This window comes from Rhagoletis pomonella, unplaced genomic scaffold (assembly GCF_013731165.1).
Source record: "Rhagoletis pomonella isolate Grant_MI unplaced genomic scaffold, Rhpom_1.0 Rhpom_scaffold_00008, whole genome shotgun sequence".
Taxonomy (NCBI): Eukaryota; Metazoa; Arthropoda; class Insecta; order Diptera; family Tephritidae; genus Rhagoletis; species Rhagoletis pomonella.
Window position 1 is genome coordinate 37,564,418 of NW_023458562.1, and position 24,495 is coordinate 37,588,912.

General features: G+C 34.4%; 2 protein-coding genes across 7 annotated transcripts; one reads left to right on the plus strand and one right to left on the minus strand.

The window, feature by feature from the left end:
• Positions 1 to 20,665, plus strand: LOC118744804 (transmembrane protein 164; the record flags this gene model as incomplete). 4 transcript variants are annotated; one of them, XM_036478149.1, is given in 5 exon segments in its annotated part: positions 1 to 654; positions 18,004 to 18,436; positions 18,496 to 18,688; positions 19,960 to 20,060; positions 20,144 to 20,665. In XM_036478149.1, coding segments are annotated over 4 exon segments (1,146 nt in total), but the record flags the coding sequence as incomplete, so codon positions are not given.
• Positions 1,857 to 5,085, minus strand: LOC118744806 (protein preli-like). Of its 3 annotated transcripts, none has more exons than XM_036478152.1 (5): positions 4,649 to 5,085; positions 3,962 to 4,552; positions 3,676 to 3,889; positions 2,536 to 2,937; positions 1,857 to 2,503 (listed from the first exon to the last, which is right to left on the minus strand). In XM_036478152.1, exons 2-4 carry the CDS (start codon positions 4,057 to 4,059, stop codon positions 2,548 to 2,550), a joined length of 702 nt encoding a protein of 233 aa, XP_036334045.1. In that variant the 5' UTR covers positions 4,060 to 4,552; positions 4,649 to 5,085; the 3' UTR covers positions 1,857 to 2,503; positions 2,536 to 2,547. The 3 variants fall into 3 exon arrangements, with proteins under 3 accessions (XP_036334045.1, XP_036334048.1, XP_036334047.1); XM_036478155.1 differs by having other exon boundaries at positions 1,857 to 2,937; positions 3,962 to 4,076; positions 4,134 to 4,552; positions 4,649 to 5,084; XM_036478154.1 differs by having other exon boundaries at positions 1,857 to 2,937; positions 4,636 to 5,083.
• Positions 20,666 to 24,495: the final 3,830 nt, after the last annotated feature.

Genomic DNA, 24,495 nt, shown 5'->3' on the forward strand with positions numbered 1-24,495 from the left:
TATATTGCCTTTACTTACTTACCTTTTATTTATATAACCTATTTGGCAAGCTTGGTAAGAAAAACCCTAATATGGACTTATTCAAACCAAGCATATGACCCGTTAAATAAGTTGTTTAATTTTTACGGGATTTGGTAAATTTTTTGATCGATTTTGGTAAATTTTATTTTCGACCGCGGCAACACTGGTTGTTGTGGGTCGGCGATTTACAGCTGTTCTGATTAGTATTTATCGTTAATTTTCAATTTGGGATAAAACACCTGACTTGTGATAGCCAATTGGCATATTTATTTAGTGTTATAAAGAGTAAAATTTGTTATCAGCTGCCGTGGCGCATAAACATTGCGCTTGCACGTCAACTCGTCTATCTCACGCATTCATTGAAATATATGTACCTGCATAGGAAAAAAGTTGGGAAGAGTAGTTCCATCAACTTGTGATAGCTGTGTCGGATTGAGTTGTGATAACGTTCAGCGTTATAACGTGCAAAAATTTCGTATAAGAACGTAAGTCAAACCCGACGACCCTTACACCAAAAGCTCTATAGACCTATGGACGTCACCGCTGCCTCTGGTTCAGGCTTGTAAAGTCGGAGGATGACGGTGACTCATGGCGACACCCACGGATGTTGAGACCTACTGCTACAACAACAACGTAAGTCAAATTACTTTTTAATGTTAATATGCATCAAACTATTAATATAACAATTGCTTTGCACATACTAAATATAAAATAAACCGGGATGTGCTTAGATATATGTATATGCCGAGCCAGCTGAGAAACGTAAATTTTGCCGAAAGTAGTCTAGCGCAATTTCCGTATCCGGAAACGAATAGAAAACGACCACAATTTTCATTCATTTACGTATCGAAGAACGTCCACAAAACAACGGTGGTTTTCGTACCCGGAATCGAAAAAACGACCACAGTTGTCATTCAATTTCGTATCCGGAAAACGTTTGAAACGTTCGAAAAGGATGATGTTATTTGAAAGCAATAGTCGCGTTCCCTAACTCGCAAGAAGTTGCAAGAATTTACAGGAATTTACCAGAAAGCGTTCCCGTACTCGGTTCTCTGGCTTCATTTGCTTTTTGACAGTTTTACAGGGTTTAACCGAGAAAAGTTGGGGAATGCAACTAATAGTTGCGTTCCAGATGCTTCACGAGTTGCAGGTTTCACAGGATTTCCAGGAAAAGCTGTTTTCTCCATTAATAAACCTTATGGAAGGTGGTCACCTGGAACAGCTTCCGGTAAAAACCTGCAAAGCATCTGGAACGCAACTAATAATTGTATTTTATTTGTTCAAACTAAACATTTGAAAGTATGCAAGCGTAATCGGAAGTGGCTGGCCGTGCATAGGAGCGTGCCGCTGTTTGTTAGCTTCCAGAAGGTGCCAGCTTCGATTTCCATCAGCCGCGCTTCCTTAATTTTACTTTTTTCTTTTAACCATGAAAAAGTATCTGTAAAGTGCAGAAGGAAAGCGTATTTAACGAAAATTTCAATCACGACAAAATTCAGTTAAAAAAGACAAAAAAGTATCCGTTTCACAAACAATTTTCGATACTTGTACATGAGTTTTTGCCGCATTGCTAAGTGGGAAAACGGATCGTCAAAGTATCCGAAAATAAAATCGGTAAACGGACAAAAATCCGCACTTCATGCACTTTTTTCCTTTTTCGGGTCGATTTTCCGATTTTTCGTTTGATGACGAATCCAGCAGGGCAGTTTTTATATATCGGGCTTTTTATAGTTTACCATTACCTGCAAAGAAGATTTATGTTTTAGTCAAAATTCATTTCATAAGAGCAATTAGGTTAGCCTGCATCAATCCCCATGTTGCTCTTTAATAAAAACACATTTATATGCCATGCTTGCCAATAATTTATTAGTTCTGTGCAAGTCAACTGTACTCTACATACGTATTTACACTACTATAAAATATATTAACTATTCTTATTTTGCAATATATATATATATTTATTTTGTTTCTTGTCAAACATGTTCAGAATCAAACCATTTTAGTTGAAGTTAAAATGCGTCATTTCGAATACACCTTTTTAAATTAGGTTTCTGCATTATATTGAAGGGATTGATTGGAATAAGATATAATGAACGGCTGCCTTAAAAGTAGCTAAAAGTACATACATTAAGTTTCTAATCATATTTTTACATACTATGTAGCACCTCTAACCTGATGAGCGTATGCTTTTATGAATATTGAGTTGGAATGAAGAAAAAATATTGAAAGAAGAAACTTGCTTCCATTATAATTTTATGCACTATACAAATTATGGCTGCCGGAAGAGATAATATGCATGTAAAAAATATAGCCCCAAGCCAGCTCCAAAGTTTAAATCCATCCACTCAATGCTTGTTCCAACAACAAATTGTTAACGTAATATTTCTACTTAGGTGTTTCATGTACACTATTACGCTTATATGTATTGAAAAGGCGACCTATAGGGAACTGGTTTCCTTAACGGGTCGCATATTTCCCGCCACCATGAAAGTGACGCATTACGCGTTTTGCTTTAATCCAGCTCGCTTATCAACTTTTAATTGAAAACAACTGTGCCAATTTAACAGCATGATTCTTTAGATACTCATAACCAGCTATGCTCGCCGTTTTAAGGGCTTCAGTTTTATTTACTGTTGCCTGTTGTATTTGGTTACTTCCTGCTGTAGACGCCTTTTCAACAACACCTTCTGTAGAAGTCGTACTGGTTGCATTAGTCGTAGCAGCATGTTTAGGAAACATATTTCGTAGTACATAATTAAAGCCGCTCGCCGCTTTGTTGCAATTCGATTTAAAGCGTTCAACGCCGAAGACTCTTATGGCACGTGAGAAGCCAAACACTTGCGAACTTATGTACGCACGCCTCACAGCTAAAGTGCGTCCATCTTTTTGTTCACTATATTCAACGATTTCATCGACTTTCTGTAAATAGAAATAACAATATAAGTTAGATTGGTTATTTAATAATGCAATTAGTGCGCTAGTGCTAGAAAAAGCAAAAAGTCGTACATGTGTGAGTACGTTACCAAATAATGTTACTTTGTTTTCTTATGCCCAATATTCTAAAAATAAAGTGTCTCAATAAAAAATTTCCTACCAAACCTTATGTTATGGCTAATTTTTCATTTACATATTTATACATATAACATTTCAGTGTTAAATGCAATACACATCTCTAGTGGGCTTCCGTGTAGTTTTTCTATTCAGTTCTAAAGAAGCCTATTGTACGCCAATTGAGCAATTCATCATTCATAAAAAAATCTATTCTCGAAAAAAATATTTGTTGATGCAGAAGTATGGAAAATTCAAAGTGAGTGCATTCATTGGCTTTAAAATAAACAACGTTTTTCACAATTCACAAATCAATAGCAAAGAACACAGGTCAAGAAAAAAGCTATAAATTCGTATTAAAATTTAGTCGGAATATGTATGCCCATACATATATATATATATTTATATACACGCCTCAAAGCTAAGGTATTAGTAAAACGTAAAAACTCGTTTTAAATAAACAACATGATAGCCGAGCTGTGAACCCGAGGCAAAAATAAAAAGAAACACCTAATTGCTCTGTTGTTGATAAACACAACCTCCACTTCCATTGACAGCTTGTACACTCCCGCACCCAACGAAAAATCTGCACACGTTCATTGCACTCACCATTATTTTCTTGAATCCAATATTTCGGGTAAATGTGACCAGTGTTTTCTTTTTTGGATCCAATACAGAATCTTCCACTATTCGCACGGGCGCGTTATTGTAAAATCGTTGTCCCCATTTTGGCACTGGATTGGTTTTGGAAAACAGGCGGCGTGAATACAGTTTGCCATCCCGCACTTCTCTTTTAATAGTATCTTCCGTCAAAACGTGTGTACTGCGAAATAAAATTATTGGAAATAATTTTATATATTACTTTAGTTATTTATGTATATGATGTTCCGCTCACCTCGACGGGTTGGGATAGCGATTCCAGTACGCTTGTACAACCTGTTTCCAACTGTAATCAAAAACAGTTTCGGTTGTACACTGCGATTCGGTGACCATTTCTGCGCTTTTTGGTACTTCAGAAAAATTAAATATTTTTTACGCTTGTAAATGGCAGCACTAAAGTTGATTACCTTGGCTATCACAGTTTCAAGATTATTTTATCAGCGTTTTAGTTTTTGTTGATTTTTCTTATTGCGGTGTTAATGGACATACATACATATGTACATACATAAATACATATGTACATAAATATGTAGGTGAAGGTTTTATAATTGATTTTTAATATCTCGACACAAAGTGAGGACCAGATAAATGCAATATTTTAGTACAAAAACTCAGCGTGTTGCTTTTGCCAAAAAACCACTGTGGCATCCAAATCGAAAGTAAAAGTGGATTATGTATTTCGTAGTGATCTGCAGCCGGCAAAAAAGTGAATGTGTGTTACGCACGCTTTTATTGTTTTCACGCCCACCCTGAGCTAAAAACAAATTCCCAAGCTCCGGCCTTTTTTGTTTTCTAAAGAATTGTTAAAAATAGTCAGCGCGCTGCACTGCAAGTAGATAAGAAAAATAGAGAAATCAAAATCAATTGAATAATCAATTAGAAACATAACAGATGTTTCTTTGTTGTTACCCGTGTTACCCACCATGTGCACCAACTCTAACAGCCGAATTGCCAATCACGCGATGCACTCAATGTACTATGGAAGCAGTGCTTCGGTCGATTAGACCAACAAAGTTGCAAAACGTAAAAGTAACTCTTACACAATATTGCTCCACTATACCACAGACATTTTAGATTTTTTTTCTTGGTCAAACAATTCTCAAAAGCGTTGATTTTTGCCAATTATGAGCGATTTTCAAACATAAGTTTGTGTTTATTTTTTAACATTTCCTCATTCCTATATCCTTTGTCTGCACACTCATTGGTCTCTATATTCTTTGTTATCCTTTATATCTCGCTCATTACACAGCGCTACTGCTGATTCTGTTCCTTTTTCCAATCAGAATGCAAACGTGCAACAACTCACATCGGCCATAATTCGCGAACCAACTGAAAGAACAAATTTTACAGCACCATGTAGAATAGTGTGAAAATTTTTATTTGCGCTCAATGCGATATGTGTAAAGACAGCAGTGAGAATGCGACAACTATATGTGCGGACTTGAAATTTTTAGGCTCTTTCCCAGGGACATCTATAGGCTAGTAGCTGGCATTTGCTTGCTAATGTTACCACACTTCAAAAAACAAAAGTGTTGCATATAATAATTCAGTAGTGGTATTTACCCAATCCATCATTAAAAGCGGAGCACTTACTACTTCATCACTCCGCTTTTTACCGCCTTTTTAAGGCTTTTTTGAGGGTAGGTTTGTATGGGTGGTATGCTTTGAAATAAACCGATTACGCCCAATTTTTGAGGGTTCACACATAACTTTATTAAAAATATATGGAAGCGATTTCGGAGTGATATATTCATTGCTGTGCTTTTTAGGGCATTTTAAGGCATTTTTGAGGTCAGGTTTGTATTTGAGGTACGCTTTAAAATAAATCGATTACGTCCATTTTTTTCAATTCATATACATACAACGTTATTATAAACATATAGACAATATTTCAAACTTATATATTCGTCGGTCCACTTTTTATAATGCATATGGAAATAATGCATATGGCAAAAACCGAAATAAAGCATACATGCACAGTTTCGGTTGAAACCGAAATAATGTCTAAATGCACAGTTTCCATATGCGCAATTTCGGTTTAACTGCGGTTAAACATCGTTGTCGACGTCTTCGACTCCATGCATATAACAGGGAGTCCGTAACGTCGATAACCATGTTTAACCGAAGATTATTGTTAACCAGACATTGAGTAACCGGCCCTTAATTCCGGTTTCTGTAGGGATTAAAGCCGTCATCGATTCGCCACTTCTCTGCTAGGCATGTTTGAGTTGCGGTCCCTTAATGAAAAATTTTGCATGTGAAAGCAACTACGAAGCTAGCTAGCAAGGATGGATTGGTTGTACCTCATTGAGTTCGTTCGTTTCGCCACTCGCTCGCCACTGTTGGCAAATCGATGACGGCTTAATTTTCCAAAATTTTTGTAACTTATACGCCGTGGTGGAAGTTATATATTTTCAAAATAATAATTTTATATTATATTTATATAAATAATTATGTAAGCGCTTCTGTGTGTATATATTTAAATAAGAAAAGCATTGAAAATGCATATTTTAAATTGTTGCGTTCTGATGTGTTTGTGTAATACAATACTATTTGCTATGAGAATCACACAGATGCTTCCGCAAACACCGACCGTTAGTCCAGCACATGCATGTATATGTACATACTAGGGATGTTAATTTTTTCGCTTTTTACGATCGCGGGATTTTCGTGATGTCGTTATCACAATCCCGGGATTCCAGGACTAGTCCCGGGATTTAGATATTCATTACTTTTTAACACCTTAAATCGAAGAAATTGCTTCTATGTATATTGTTTGAGAAGCTCTCCTACCATAAAATGAATAAATAAATAAATGGGTTTGAAACCTACTTTTTTATTTAAAGTGGCGTTTTTAGTTTTTCTCTCTGACGTCAGGATTAATTTTAAAGGACTTTGTAATTTCAAAGATATGATTAATTCCAAAAATTATTTAAAAAATTCAATGCAATGTAGAATAAAAATATGGATACCAAATGAAAGAGGAAACTTCTTTAGAATAAAAAAAATATAAGTTTTTGGGATTCACAAGGACGTATAGGTAATTTTTTAAGCTGATAAAGTTAGAAGGATGAAATTCGAGGTCCTTAACATATAATTTTTTCAAAAACAAATATTGTGAAATTTTAAGGATAAAATTTTAATTGAATTGAATTGAATACTTACCAGTCCTTCTGCAATAAAACATTGAATCTGTTCCTCTTTAATTTGATACCCATCCTTCTTCTCTAAGCACACTTTCACTGAATTTTTTTAAATCATTTTTGAATTTCTGACGTCAGAGTGAAAAACTAAAAACGCAATTTTACTATATTTGGCCTATGGTTTCGCGAATATATTGATTTTTGTGTATAAAATTTACTATCGCATGGTGTTATTTATATAATGAGCTGGACAATTATTAAAAAATACTAATTATTAAATAAAAATAAATAAATACTGGTCAAGATAAGGAATTTCTATTATTGCCATCAGTGTAAATTACAAATCTCAAAAATCCCGGGATTATTTGCCAAGAAGCCTGTGATTTTCGGGACCTAAAAAAAGCCGGGATCCCGGGATTAAAATTTCCTAGTACATACATATATGCAAAGCCTTTGCATGGATTCGTGTACATATTTGTTATTTAATCATAGTTCCATCTACTAAGCAAACGTTATTCGCCTTCCATCAAAGACTTTCCAACGTGACTTTTTTCTTCATTATTTATATGCACAAACACACTCGATATCTAGGTAAAAAATAAAAGCATAAGAAAAAGGCGCCAAATGGCAGCTAAACGCCGTAATCTCTCCTCCACATATTAAATATGTGGGTACTGGCATAGGGTGGGTGCCAACCATGCTTGCAGGTGGTCAACCGGCAAACACGAAATCCATACATAAGCGATCATTCGACGCGACTGCACGCAAACGTACTGCAGCTATGCTTTTTTTACTTTTCTTCTAGTGCATAAGTATTAGAAGGAAGGCTTATTATAATCTAAATATTTTTGTTTTGTGCCACATATTCTTTGCGTTTGAGTGTCCACTAACCACTTTGTCGTGTGTTATTTTGTATTCATTTTTCATTGCCGTTTCTTCACTGTCGACCTAATTGGAAAATTACGATTTCCCTTGCATTCAGTCGATGAGTGGCGTTTTCCACGCTTTGTTTACGAAATTTTTTCCTCTGGTCGCTGGTGGTTGGTGACAGTTCTTGATTTTCATTAACAACTATAAAGTGCGCTGTTGTTATTTTACATACTATGTATGTACATGGTGCAGGCGTATTCATAATTGTGGGTTACTAAACAGTAGTTGCTTATTAATAAAAAATATTTATATTTGTAAATTAAGGTATGTATGTGCTTGTATTTGCATATGGTTGTAATGAGAAAAACAATGTCTGCTGAGCTGAAGCTATTTATATAAAAGTGTGACAATAAAATATGAGATGAGGCAATGAGTAATGAAAACTAATAGAACTTTAAAAGGGGCATTTAAAACATAAATTTATTTTGCAGTTTTTTTGCAAACGAACTTCAGTGCAGCATTTTTAATTGCAAATTATTTTTGATTTAGTAATTTATGTATTTACTTTTGATGTTTTGATAAATATCTGAAGTGCGTTTCTGTGTCAGTAGTAGTTTTGATATGTAATTTAGCCGCTAACTCGATCGAGAATTTAATCGATTTCTTACAGAATTGGATTGCTGATAGTTTCACTAAAAAATATAGGTTGTAATTTAATAATCAGTATAAAACAATATTAGGGTGGCTCTCATTTGTCCAGTTTGATTTTTGAGACTAGTAACTAAGCTTCGTACACGACTTGAGCTCAATGGTGTAAGAATCAAAGTAGCCTCCTATTTTTGCTATTTTAAACTCTAATCATGGTGATTATTAATTTCATAAATCCATTACTTCGGCCCAGTTCAATGTCATATATACAGTGGTTCATACAAGTGTTCACATGCTTATTTTTTTTTAATTCACAATTTATTCAAACTAAAATTGTTTAAATTATTTTTTTATAAATACATACATATGGGCGAATCCAGCGAAAAGTCTACCGCGTAAAAAAATTAAAAGTCCTATAGCTAACTTATTTATAGGCCGATTTGGCTGCTTTTTATAATATATATTGGTTATGTAAGCAGGAAAATGTTTGCTAAAAATGGTGTCGTTAGTTGGCGCCAGGGTCGAGATATTTTAAAAACCCGTATTTCTGTCGCTGGTGGCGCAATGTCAAAATAAAAAGTATGTTCGACATAAAATGCATGTTTTCTTCCCGTTAAAAATTCTTTCAAGAACAATATTAACAAGACGTGACGCCAGGTAACGTCAAGTCAGATAATTCAGCTGATTAAACATAGGTACAGCAGAAAGATTTTTACATTTCAAAACTTGGAAAATTAACCTTAAAAATTTCCAATATTACTACAAAAGCTTTTTTACAAATTTGCAGAGTTTTACATTTTTGTAATCGAAGTCAATATCGAGTACCAACAGTTGTAAATTTTTTACTGAATAAGGGGCCATTTAATTGCTTTGCAAATCTAGAAAAACCTTTTTAAAATTTTGACTTTTTCAGTTTTTTTTTACATTTTTTCATACGAGCGTCGCGTGACGCCAGTTTGGAAATACCCATAAAATTTGGAAAAAATCAAGAAATTTTCATCAAAATTCCTGAAATTCTGAATCGAACGATCGCAAAAAAAAATCAAAAAATCAACGTCAGTTTTTTTATAAATTGCACTTATGCGAAAAAACCGCCACATGGAACTTGCTTTTTGAAGTGCTATAAAACTGCATACTCTAAAGTTTTCTAAAAATTCAAATTAAAGTGTTCGAAATTGATTGATTTGTATACATCTTGTTAATAGTTATGTGGTACATATTTTTAGGCTCTGTTGTCTGCATAAAACTCCGCAGTCTAATAATAAATCTATAAGAATATACTATCAGAAACTGTGGAAATCAAATTAAAACAATTTTGACCACCCTATTACATGTATTTACATTTGCAATCCATCGAAGACTTTAAAGTGCCCATTTAACCTCACATATTTTGTGCTTTCGTCTACATGTTCGTTGAACTTTAATATTTCTTCAAGGTCACAACATTGATGTGATTGGAAGGTTGTCAATACAATCCAATGTTAAATCCGGTAAGCTCTTTTAGTGTTTGTGCTTCTTCATGTAAATTCCCGTCGAAAGAGAAGTGCGTTCAATACTAGGAAAGGGATTTAAAATCAAAGGCGAAAATGTCAACTTGGACGCGAAAGTAGCAAAGCTTTTTCGGATCAGTCAGCTGTAACGGCTTAAGACCGATCGATGTCGCGTTAAGTAAAAGCGTAATTATCTACTAGGTTATGAAGTTGCCGCCGTTAATATTGTGGGAAACGACTGGCGTGCTTTGTTGAACTCGGCCAAAATCGCTAAGGCGGTTACGGTGCCAAATAAGAAGAAGATGCCTCTATCTGCCACTGGTCGTCCTACATCCCATTCTTCTCTGATCGGAAACCTAATAGGTATCTTAGTATTGAAGTTCCAGACCGCGCCTGTCGCATTAGGTTGCGGCTCCTATTTCAGCTAAGAATCCATTAAGCCGTCCCTTTTTTGTTTCATGAAGTATTGCTGCTTGCCCGAAATTAGTTGGTTTCCAGGTATTCGCTTCCCAGGGGCTGAGGGCGCTATTTGCGGCCGTACCGTGTACAGAAATATGCAGCGGTTCTGATGAAATATCATACTAGGCCCCTCCTGAAGTGCACTTTGTCTAGAGATTTCCACAAAACTAAGACTCCAGGGGTTTATAACCAGTTTGAGGACTGTGGTGGGCATCCATAAGTGAAGTACGGTGACAGTCGCCATTGCTTTCTAAAAGTCTTATTGCACGTGCTGCTGGACCCTTCAATTAAGTTTGGAATTCAGAATGATACCGAGAGAGATTGAAAGTAGCTCCCCACTTCCCATCTTGGCAGAGAAAATGTGGGAGCTTTTGTTTTCCTGGTAAACAATACCGTTTCTGTCTAGGAGCATTTAACCCCCAATCAGTTATGCTTAGCCCCCTTAGAGATATCGCCTAGCGTGCTGCACAGTCGTTCCATATCCACGAAAAGCGGAAACATTTCAATATTTCGCAAACGGTTAGTCCTGCAAACTTCCGTTCCGTTTTGCTGGAGAATGGCCTAGTTTTCGAATCGGGCTTGGCTAGCAATTCGAAAGTGATTGGAAAACCAATATGTTTTTCGAGGCTCACCTTCGATAACTAATGTGGAATAGATTAGTATTCGATTCGAAAACTAGGCCATTCTCCAGAAAAACGGAATCTTCGTTATCCAATGTATTTTTGCTTCGTTATGAATTCGATATCCAGCCCATTATCGAATTGAAAATTTAATTAGAGAGAGTGATAGTCTTATATTTCCCTTCGAAAATGAGCTAGATATCAATTCCTCTCTTGTTACTATGGTTTTTATTTTTTTTCGAACCCATCTCGAGTGTATTTCCAATAAACTATGAACGTTGAAGAACTAAGATTGGTTTTGAGTTCGTTCTCAGTTCGATATGCATATTGAATATCGAAGGTCATTTTCAAACGTTCGGCAATATGTTTACAGGGTTGGATAAAAACTAACCGATTCTGTAAGTTTTTGTAATTTGTGTTCAAGCCTATTCTGTTACAAAAAAAAAAATCGAGCTACTAATGAAAAATGTTACTCATACGCCATGTAGCATTTTCCTGCTCATTTTCCTTTTCTATTTATCCACCGATTTCCTTCATTCGTAGCTTGTTTTTTTTGTAAGAGACCAGACTGTAAATCAAATTAAGAAAATTACACAGAAATTGTTTTTTTTTTTAATTTTTTCCTTTCAAGTTTGCTTTTTTTTTAATTTTTTCATCAACAAACAAAATTAATTAATTTCTCAGAAATTATCGGTCCTATCGAAAAGTGATGTATCTACGGCTTATGGTGGATTTTGTTAGCTTTCATTTGCTATAATTCTATTAAGATTATTCAATTGCTTCATAAGATATACGTGATTAAGTGGAACCACTTTTTTTTAGCTGAAATGTGGTAAATTGCAAATATCTCGAAAATTTATCCACAGAAAAAAATAACTCTGTTTTCGGAATCAGCGACCAGTAAACAGTGTTATTATTTCGGATGTTATTAGGATGAACGATGAAAGATTTACATATCGGCCTGAAGTACTTTGGCTGTGAATGATTTAAGTTCCCTGTCTTCGGAATGAATATAATATTCACCTCCCTCTAAACCTTCCGTGAATACCACTTTCCGAGCATCTTACGAATATGCCTCTTAAATGGGGTATCAGACTGATTATAGCATAGCGGGCCCCACGCCCTCCGGTCCCGTTGCTGTGAACATATCAAAGCACCTGATAGCCCATGTTACCTTCTCCTCATCCTCAATATTTGCCATATGAAGAGCTCTTAAGTACACACTTACATGTCTACATGTAGTACGCTTGTATAGAAATATTTCGTACTCAGAAGCGCACCCGAACGGCATTGACAATGAAAATGCAAACGTACGCCTTTGCTTAAAATTACGAATAATTGAAAGAGGAAATGCCTCGAAAAAAAGAGCAAAAATGCATTCGTATATGAATAAAGTGAGCATATTCAGCATATTAGTCAAAATGACAGGTTGAGAGCAAACTTCAGTAGACTGTGCGACACTCACTCGTTAAATCTGCAGCAGTAGTCTAGATACCGTTATTGATGCATGTCGGCGAATTAAGGACCTGACAATTTTAGGCTGACATGTCAATAAATTTAAGAAAATAATTTCACGCAAATGAAAAAATGATTGCAGCACTTTCCTAAATTCAAAGTTGTGAATAATTGTTGTGTTTTGTGCTGTGATAGCGCATCGATAGGAGCAAGCAAGTGAAAAATTTTCGCATAGTAAAATAGAAAACAAACAAAAAAAAAAATTAAGTATTAAAAGCAAGCAAATATCGATTCTGCACAAAAATATGGCATTCGTGCAACGTTAGTGCTGTACAGTGATGGCCGGTAGCAAGCACAGCAATAAAAATGGCCCACAAGGGATTTACGAGTGCGTAAGAAAAATTGAAAAATCGAAATTTCCACAAACATTGTACAAATTGGCAAGTCAATGGGGGAAGTGCTTTTTCATATTTGTACATGCATACATGCACACGTATAGTATGTACGAATTTAAAAATGCGGTAAAAGCTGATATGAGCAAATCTCAAGAGTTGATTTTTAGCGTCACTCCCTGCTCTCGGCAGAAAACACACCCTTAAGCATTCTTCTTGCATATATGTACATATGTATTTCAATCAATGATGTTCTTGAAAAACAAGTATAATAAAAAATAAATCAATTATTTGAACAATTTTAGTCTTAAAACGATAAGTTAGGCGAAAAAATACCGAAATTACAAATTTTTTCATGGTCAGTCGAAAACATAATGGCTTATTAACACATATCTTTGGGAAGTTTTCTAATAGAATGTTCATATTAGAGGCAATGAAAGTTTGCATGAAGTTGGTGAAGTTCCAAGAGTGTGCCGCCAAATTTAAAAAAAAAAAATATGGAAGCATGCAGAATATCTATTGCAGCCGTTTTGTAATTTTTGGAATTTACTTCAAAATGTCAACATTAAATGGTGAAAATGTTCTTGCCAAAAGGAATCAATCTAGAGCAATAAATGTGGCACCAAATGAATTACTTACATTGATTACACTGGACCACAAATTTCAACTTTTTCTCTTTACCAGAAACGCCGTTATGAAATTCTTATGTAAAATCACCCCCTGATTCCGAAAATCAAGGTTATTTTTAATTCTATGGTACCGTTTTTGAGATATTTGCAATTTACCGTTGCACAACCTGGGTATTTTTATTTGATCGCTTATAACTTACGTAGTTTTGCATCGATTTTCTTCGATGATACCTTATTTTTTTTGTAATATAACAGAGCTTAGGGAGAAAAAAAAAATCTGCAAAAAAATAAAAGGTTTTCGAGATCCTTCCCCGCAAAGTACAATTTTTTTTATATTTTTACAAAAAAAATTGAAAAAATCGGTAATGATTGTTCGTTATCTTTGAATCTACAGGGCCTAGCAAAAAGTGTTGTATGCACAGCTTATAGAAAATTTTATTACCTTTTAAAAGCTTCAAACCCTTTTGGAATTGCTTAATTCGTTCTTGAGATATATATGATTAAGTGGACCCAATTTTTATTTTTTTTGCAAAAACGGTAAATTGCAAATATCTCAAAAACGGTACCATAAAATTAAAAATAACCTTGATTTTCGTAATCAGGGGGTGATTTTACATACGAATTTGATAACGGCGTCTCTGGTAAATTTTGGCCGTCGACCAGTGTTATTAGATGACAATTTTTTACGAAACGAAAATTCCAATTTTACAACTTTTATTGGCACACTCGAAATTCATTCTGAAATTGTTATATACATGAAGAAATTAATATATGTATATATTCATGAAGAATTCTGTAGAAAAATATTCCACGCCAATATTTAATTACTTTTAAATAATATGAGTTTTTAAGCCAATTTCGCGAAAGCAATTTAAGTGAAAAATGATTTAAATTTTTTGAATTTTATATCGAAGTTGACAGGAAAGAAAAAGTAATTTTCCATTTAAATTGCTAGTGAAACCGGCTGTTAAGTTAAGACCTGCGAGTAAACGTGTTAGCTTACTGTATATAATGCTACGGGGCGTATACGTTACAGATACTACGGGTATATTAGGACGAGTTATTTTGTATTTCATTAGTATAACGTTTTTAAGTTTTCATTTAAATACAATGTTGCGATGGAATCTTGTTCCTTATGCAAAACTGAAGATAACCAAAAACACGTTTTTGTCGAAAAATATAACATCTCGTGAGATTTGCTCATGTACATATGTACATAAGTACATAACGATATCGAATTTCGTTGATACATATGCATGAATAGACATCATACTGGTATCCATATCGATGAATATACTATAGTATTCTTGAAATCAATTGATAACAAAATCGGTTAAAATATATCGATAAATACATACATATGTATGTATGCATATCGATAAAAAACTTGATAATGATATCGATAAAAACGATAACGATATCAAAAAATATTTTGATAACCAATTCAATACTTACATAAATATGCTTCACTCCTTTTTTGCTGACGGTGTTATTCTGCCTTATCCTGAGTTTCGCCCGAAAAAAAAAAATCACCCGGAAAATTTTTCATCCGCCCACAGTAAAAACATGGACTGCCTTATCCCAAGTTTCGCCTGAAAAAAAATTAACCCGGAAAATTTTCATCCGCCCACAGTAAAAATATGGAAACTAAAAGTGAAAAGTGGACCGGTTCTAGGAAAGTGAAATTCATGATAAGGCTGAATATTTTCTTCCATACAAAAAAAAAATATTGCCGAAGAAACTGCGTGACACCGCACAAAATAGTTAAGGCGATTTTTATCTGTTGAGCTGCCGATTTGGCGTCTTCTATGCAAAATTACAGAGCTAACTAAGATGTCAGTCAAAAGCATCCCTGCGACGTAGAAAAGATTTTCTACCTGGCGGGGCCTTAAGCCTTTTTAGCGGCGAAGAAAACACGCGATAAAAATAGGCACGACCAGAGCGTTGGCGCATTTTTCTTCACCGCGGTTTTTAACGCATATTTTTTTCGCAGTCAACTTTTAAGCTCGCGTCTCAATTCGCGTTCAGTAACGATATGTACATAGACTGAAAGCAAAAGATTGACGGCCCTATTCCTACGCCAACAACTAAACTCATCAAGCACTAGCCACAACAAAAGCAATGACAATTGCTACTATTAGTACGCTTAAAATCAAGTTTTTATGGCATAGTTTTAGGCTCAGTAAATTAGGCAGTAATGCGTAGCAATTGTACAGTTGGTAATGGGTTTTTTGTATATAATTATTTGCAGCGCCTAAGGCTTTGCGCTAAATGCTTTAAAATCTTTCGAAGCTAAGCAATCCATGTATAACCATTATTTTCTTTTAATTTATTCAGTACTAGCAGACCCGGCGAACTTCGTCCCGCCCAAAATTTTTATATATTTTATTGAAACTTTTTGGGCCAACATTTTCACCAACAATTCACGTTTACGATTTTCATTGGCACATTTGTCTGCTAAGATTAAGGTTTGGTGGTCATTTGCCGCTTTAAACAACCTAAGGAAAGTGTTATATCCGTGAAGAAGTTCTTAAAATTCTCCAGTTGTGCGGAATTTCATAGCACGGTTATTCGCAAAGCGAAATAAATTTTTTCCTCTTCACTCCCTGCCGGCAACAATGATCCGGTTCTATAGTGAATGTCCTAGAAGCTTTACAGTATAGTAGGTGGCAATTTCAAAATGAGTGCGAATCGTTGTTCTACAGAAATGCAATATACATATACTTATTTTAGACGAAATACCTTAAAAGTTTGAACGTATAATAATATTGGAAAATCACATCCATTGGGCCAATTGCAACGCAGGAGCGTTCGATATACTCAATGGTGCAAAAGGTACATTTAAACTGACCTTCACGGCCCCTTTTCTCACTTGGCTATTTTTAGTAATAGCTCGACTTCAGCACCACTTGGCAGCACGTTTTTGCAATAGTATTGCATACATATTTAAAACATTAGCCAAATCGGATCATGAATAAGATTTGTAGTAATAACTCTACTACAGCGCCAACTGTCGGATTAAATTGTGAAACTAAACCATCTAGAGACCCACTCAAATACACAAAAAGTTTCGTTAAAATCCGTACAACCATCTAGGAGGATTTCACTCACAAACACACCTACAGAAGAATAAAAAAATTCATTCAAAGATAGCTAAAGGTCGGTACGTTTGTAGGCCTCACACCCCTTTTTTAAATAGCCCAATTTTCTCCATGAGTATGGGCTTGATTTCAACTATATACATATCTCGATACGAAGTTCCAGTACTGTATCATGAATACTTTCAGAGATATGCAGTATAAAAATTCGATTTATATGGGAGGTGCCACGCCCCCCTTTCCAACAGCTGCCCTCTTTCTTCATGAGTATGCGATTGATTTCGTATATCTCCATACCAAGTTCCAGAACTCTACCAAGAACACTTCCAAAGATAGGCAGTATGAAAAATTAGGTTTGTATGGAAGATGCCACGCCCCCTTTTCCAATAGTTCCAATTTTTCTCCAAGAGTATGCGATTTATTTCGTACATCTCCATACAAAACTCTAGAACTCTACCAAAAAATTTCCAGAGATAAGAGTATGAAAAATTCGGTTTGTATGGGAGATGTCACACCCCTTTTTACAATAGCTAAAATTTTACTCCAAGGGTATGCGATTGATTTCGTATATCTCCATACCAATTTCCAAAACTCTACCATGCACACTTTCAGAGATATGTAGCATGAGAAATTCGGTTTGTATGGGAAGTGCCACTCCCCCTTTAAATATAGATTTTTTTTAGCCTAAAACCATCCTTGGGACACGTGCGGCAGGTGGCAGTTTCAAAAAAATCGGTTCAGCCGCTCTCGAGCCTTGCGAAAACTAACAAACGGCTTTCTAAATATAAATTAGTTGAGATATATTATATATTATAATTATATTTTGACAGTATCCGTTGTTTCTGATTGGCGCAAAGAAATCTTGCCTAGTGACGAATTCGCCCCTTGATATGGTTGTTACTTAAAGCTATTTATATTCGAAATTGCATGAAAATTGGAAAACAGGAATCTATAAGCTTATCCAGGCGAAAAGCTACCTACGTACCGAATTTTAATCAAATCGGACTGTAAATACGATTTTTTCGAATAGATCAGTCCCTGGTCCACTTCTCGGAAAAAATGGACCATATATCCTAATATATGCTAAAAAACTACTTACGTACCGAATTAAAAAGCAAATCGGACCATAAATGCGATTTTTTGGAATAGATCGGTCCCTGGACCACTTCCCGGAAAATTTGGGTCATATATGCTAATATATGCTAAAAAGCTACTTACGTACAAAATTTTAAGCAAATCGGATCATAATAAGATTTTTTCGAATAGACCGGTCCCTGGTCCACCTATCCGAAAAAAGTAAAATTTTTTTAGCCTAAAACATGGTGGTTACCGAAAGCTATTTGTATACAAAATTTCATGAAAATCGGACCATCCGTTCGCGAGATTACCTGTTACAAAAAAAGGGACTTCTCTTTATATAATTAGTATAGATTACTCTGGCACAATAATTTGAACACTTCATCCCTTTTTTAGAATATAATTTGCAACGGGATTCAGAAAAAGACGCGTAACAATTAAGAAATCAGTATCTACATAAACTCAAAACTATTTGCACACTGTCTTCAATAACATTACAATGGATTGGAGTTGGGCCATTGCTGGTGTCAACGATGAAATACCTCGTACAGCGGGTCCCGAATGCATTAACTATATGACGAATCGTCGACGCTGGACCGAATCAATAATACTCAGCCTAATATTTATATATTTAATATATTGGGCTGCGAAGCGCATGGATCCGATAATAGTGCCATCGGCGAAGGAAATCAATAAGCCACACTCTGCCATAAGATTAATGCTAATGATATTGATGACTTTTATCTTTGGTGTGGAAATGGGTTTTAAATTTGCCAATAGAAATATGATATATGTTTTGAATCCATGCCATATACAAACTTTGGTGCAGGTAATTTTTGAGCAATTGGTTTTTGAATAATTATTAGCCCGTTGTTTGTATGTTTGTAGATTTATTTATTGGCCGCTAAGCCTAGTAAAACTACTACAGCATTATTTCGAATACAAATGAATAATTTGAATGGGCCCTTTTTGGCGTTTCTATTTCCGGAAGTCGAATGTCGTACCCTTCATTTTGAACAAGCGACCTATTGGATTCAGCATGCGCTATTATATATAATTCCAGTATATATATTAAAGAGTGGTGAGTACGAAAGTTAAAACACTTTTACCTCAATGAATTAGATAAACTTTGAGTAGTAGATTTGCGAAAACTCCAGTTTCGAAGAGATGAAACAGAAGTAAGACGGATTACAAAGATAAGTTTGGTTAAAATTACACTGTGCGACAGCCGAAACCAGCCTGGACTTTGTTAACATTTTCTGAAAGTATACCAATTCAGTAGTAAAACACTCGATGGACTGGCAAAAGTTAGCTCTTATTTGTCTTAACCTTTAATTTCGCTCAGACATTTAGTTTAACAATTTTTTCTACGTTTTTGAAAACTAAATACTTAGGGCGAGGCATGAAAACTTTAGTAGACCATAAAATAAAAATACGAGCTAATTTTGCAAACCCATGGAATGTTTTATTACTGGATATGTATACTTTAAGAAAATATTAGCAAAGTTCGGGCTGGTTTGAATTCTCATAAAATTTTTGCGCAATGTTATTGCTAAATGGATGTTGTTGTTGTAACAGCATGAAATAGTTAACATAAATTATGGGATACTACTAATAGCCAGTCTTTGGTCAGATATAAACCGTGCCATTACTACCGGCAGCGCACAGTGGTTCAATTTGATTAATTTAATTTCTTTTTATGAAAGCTAATAAAATTAGCAAGAGACCATTTGAGCCCGATTTTTTAATTTTTGTTTGTTTGTATTAAATTTTTTAGTGCAAAGTGCAGAAAAAGTTGCAATTTTGAAGAAAATCAATTCTACTGATCCAGTTAATAAATGTTGAGTAGAAACCGTTCAAAATAAGTCAAATAGGTTAGAAAATCATTCATATTTAATTGTTTTTGCTTCTTGCATCAAAATATAACTTTTTTAGGAAAAGCGGACTTGGAAACTTTTCACTCTAAGCTAGCGATATGTTTTTTTCGAGCTTTTATTTAACTTGCTCTGTATGTACATATGTATGCATTTTAGAGGCAAATCAATCTGATTTAATCAGATAGGTGGCGCGGGAGTCGAGATATTAAAAAAAATACGTATTTATAGTCCGATTTGGTTCATATTTAGAACTTATATTAACTACATGAAAAGGAATAATTCCACTAAAAAATTTGCCGATAGGTCGCGCACGAGTCGATATATTTGGTGAACCAGTATTTATGGTCCGATTTCGTTCATATTTAGAAAGCTTGCTATACAAATATTTGTTTTTAATCTTAACTTATTTATTTTTAATTGTGAATTATTTTGGAAAACATATTTTAAACAAATTCCATATTCCCTATTCCTATAGATGCCTATCAGATTGAAGATATTAAGGATTACAATTGGACCACAATCGGCACTGCGACAATGTTGCTCTATCATTTTGCCTTTTTAAGTACTTTATCAATGGTGAGTTAAAAGGATCGGCTTTTAAATACGAATGGAGCGTTGCTGGTCAATCGCTTATAATTTTTTATCCTTCCATTTTCCAGTTTACCGGCATCAACCTCAGCCATATGCTCTGCGCCGCCATATCAGACCCTTTTCAAGGACAAAATTATCGAATTGCCGCTACAATACATGAGATATTCTTGTGTCCCATACTAAACAAAGTGACTGTAATTCTATTTAGCAAACCTCGAGCTGTCTCCAATGTTAAAACAATGAAGGCAAACTTAGAATTGCGTATAAATAATCGCAATAATGTCAATATTGATAGACGTGGATCAACCGATAACGCATTGCTGACTGCACATATCTGCCATGCGCGCGAACACCTATCGAAATCCGTTCCATCGACCCCCTCGTCTTTATCACCAACTTCAGCCAGTTCACCGTTGAGTGAAATTTCATTAGTTGCCGAAATGGCGGCATCAGTAGCCGCTGGTACAGAGGCTGTTACAGTTATGCGACGTCTAAAACGGAATTCCATTAATGTTGTAACGTCCAGCCATGTGAATAAAAATATAAGTGCTGGTCAGGAGGCGAATACTGATAATGAAATGGTTAACATGCAAATGCATGAATATGCAAAGCCAACAAAAAAAATTGACTAGTATATAAGGAATGTAACATGTGTCAGTTATTGGTGGATTCACGCAATTTCCATTTCCGTTTCATGCTCGTAGTAAAGATAAAGCAGCAATGGAGAAGCAATAAAAAGTGCAATTAATTTGGAAAGTCAATTGTTTTTCAGACTTCAGCAAAGCTAGTGGTCATGCTGTATTGTACCTGAGTATTCCGGCAGTTGAAAATGTAGCAAAATTCAATTTCAAATTTAAAACTCAAAAACATAGTGGCAATAACTTTTAAGCAGCTATGAGAAGCTATATAAATGCACGAATTTAAACCAAAACTTACGTGCTTAGTAGGTGGAATGTAAATAGAAAACTGTATATTCATCAAAAAAAATAAATAAAATAAAAAAAAAAACAAAAAAACGATTTACATGCAATATTCTGTATGCATTCGTTTGTACATAGTATATAAGTTATTTTAATTTATAACTTTAACTGTAAGATCAAGATGTTAGCCCAGGATTGGGAGCAAGTATTTACTTTATTTAATATTTTCTTTGAAATCTAAATATGTACGTTACTAGGAGAATTAGTATTTTCAAAGAAAGATTGCTTTTATCAAACAATTATTAAATACACAATAATTCTTAACACACGTAATAGTAGGAGATCCGACATGGGCACGACCTTCACCCATCTGTTTAATGGATGAAATCTACTCTGTAAGAAATTTAACGTATTAGTAAATATTTCGGTAGTGGGTTGGCTGCAAACATCCTGGCCAGGAAATTTTTAATTAAATATTCAAAAATTATATATTTTTTTTTAATTTTGCACTGATATGTTTAATGAACCAACTACATACAAATCGAAAGTACAAATCCTATAGAATGTGTTAAACAGATGAGTGAAAATTATGCATGCCTTCCAAACCGATGGGTAGGCCAGGAAAAAATAGACAACCCAATGTCTTCACATTCTATAGGCTTAATCAAGATGTATTAAACATACATTTTGGGCTTAATACTTTCCATATACATATGTAATACTCTTGAATTGGCAGTAAGAGCTAGTACCGTCCGAAAACATTACCGTACAGATATTTCAATAACCACGTACGAAAGAAAATGAACACATACGTTTATAAATAAACACGTACGCAACACATACACAAAAACGGTACTAGACTGTCTCACTTTGATTTCGGAATGCTTACACATTGCGAAATTAGCTTACTTATAGAAGTATTACATATATGATACTTTCGATTGCCATATAGTTTTTTCATTAAAAAAATGAGCAAAAAAATATCCTGGCCGGGATTTTTTCTGCCACCCCACTCCCAAAATATTTCCTAATACGCTAAATTTCATACAAAGTAGATTTCATCCATTAAACAGATGGATGAAGGTCGTGCCTTTGTCGGATCTTAGACTGTAAATTATACAATGTTTTACTTACCAAAGAAAAAGTCGTGCAACTTAAAAGAAATAATGCATAAACAAAAATTAACAAAATTTTATATACATACGAATAGGGTTGTTCAAAATAATATTGTAAAAAGTATGTAGAAACGAAAACAAAAAACCAATTACTGTAATCTTCAATGCTCATAAATTTTTATTCTTAAGCTAAGTTATAAAGACGATTTAATTATTATGTAGTATGTAAAACATACTTATAACATTAACACATGCATATGCCGCGCTAAATAATCTTGTATCAATTCCTGCCAATTATTATAAAAGTTAACTATGTACATAAGTGGTGTAATAAGTGTCCGGCCGAAAACGAAAACATCTATAAAGGTGTGTGTGAGTGTATACTATAAATAGAAATATTCCGTTTAGTTAATCGAAATCTTCAAATTTGTTCATTATCTAGTTTGTACGTTAGTACGTGCAAATCCTGCTAAATTTAATATTTTAATTTGCGAAGAAGTCGTTTATGGAATAGGTATGCGTTTTTTTTTTAATGTTATATTTTCTAACTATTCCTAAAACAATTTTCAGAGGATAACTTTTGGATTTTAAGCTGGAAATCGTCAGTTAACGGCCAAAGAGCAATTGGCATCAAACCAAAGATTCGGTCAACAAAACCAAAGATTCGGTCGGACCTTTCATAACTTATCCTGAGTTTCGCCCGAAAACAAATTCGCTTAAAATGTTTCATCCACCCATAGTGAATACCCATCAGCGAAAGAAGAAAATTGAACGATTTCGGGCGAAAATAAAACTCATGATAAGGCTGATTAACTTTGGAAAGCGTACATATGCATGTAAAATTGTGATCTCTTCAATGATAATTATGTATAATTTAAAAATTTACTAAAATTCAATCAATACTAATGCCATTTCCAATATAGACAGTAGGTAATATTTATTCTATGTATATATATACATATGTTTGTCTTATTACCTATTAACTTATTCAAAATGATATGTATTATGGGAAACCGTAAGATATAAAGTTATACTCAAAAATTACTGTAATCCGTTCCCAAAAACATAAACATACTTAAATAAATAAACATGGTAAATACATATTTTAAAAGCTGTTTGGCGTTTACTTTGAAAAATCATAGTTACACTTTAAATACCATTTATTTTAATTTTATTATTTTTTAACAAGTTTAAATATAAATTAATCAATTTAATTTTAATACGTTTTATAACGGATTTTGATATTCATGTTCAAACTATTCAAATCGCTCATATAAGTTGCGCTGCCCAACTTGCAATAAATTTCAAAAATTTACAGGATTTTACCAGAAAGCGGTTTGACTTCAGCGCTGTGGCAACACCAAAGTTGTGTGAAGGAATTTATTTGGTCCCAAACCGATTCCGGTAGTGCATGTTTGGTCCCTAACCGATTCCCGAAAAATTCTTATTAGAACAGTGATGCCATCTAGATACACCGTTTATTTCTTTTAATTACGCTAATAAATATGCTTTTTCATGTTTCTAATTAGTGTATTGGCTTGGAAATAAATACATTTATTGAAACAAACTTACATTTCTTTTTTTTTTGTAATTTACAGCAAACCCCATGCAAGTATTGCATTTGTACTTATATCAAAATTTCTAATCCAAACAGCGCATCTGGCAGCAATGAGCGACCAAAGTCTTGTTCTTTCCAATTTCGCATTGCATTCGTTCGGTGACGGAACGTTTTTTCACCAAAGCGCACGAAAACTTGCGAATTCTATGACGTTTAACTAAATTTGGTGTTATTTTTATAGAAAATTAAATATTGTGAACAATTTTCAATTCGTGTGAGTATGTGAAAAGTGGAAATGTCTTAACAAAACATATTTACGTGGATTTACACAAAAAGTAACAAAGCAAATGGTGATTGATTCCGTCGTGAGTTTCTTCTCTCCGTGAGAAAATTGCAAGCATATGTCAGAAGGAGCGTCCAAGTGGGCGAAAAACGAAATTGGAAATATAATTCGCCATGCAGTAATAACTAATTAAAAAGTGAGGTACACTAATAAAGTTATATTGTTCCCAAACGATAAAGGTGGCATACATAAGCCGTCTTTCTGCTGGAAGGCTAGTGTAAAATGTAAACGATCTTTCTTTGCCGGGTGGATTCATGGAAGATTTGCAATTTGATGAATTGCAATTCAGCTGGCAATCGACCTCAGCATCTAGCACCACGACGTAAAGAATCCAATCGTAACATTTTTCAGTTAACCGCACATTGTTTCCGTCGTCGTTTGCCCATTATCGCAGCTGAACAATTTTTTAATTTCATCTTATCATTTTTATTAACCTAACTTCCCCATCCCCTTAAGAATGCAAAAGAATATCATCATGTGTAGT

Excerpts from the sequence above, each read along its gene's own strand:
- LOC118744806 (XM_036478152.1), bottom strand. The coding sequence starts at position 4,059 with ATGGTCACCGAATCGCAGTGTACAACCGAAACTGTTTTTGATTACAGT. Across the intron at positions 3,890-3,961 it reads CGCTATCCCAACCCGTCGAG|TACACACGTTTTGACGGAAG; the intron begins GTGAGCGGAACA and ends TTTATTTCGCAG. Across the intron at positions 2,938-3,675 it reads TTGGATTCAAGAAAATAATG|AAAGTCGATGAAATCGTTGA; the intron begins GTGAGTGCAATG and ends TTCTATTTACAG.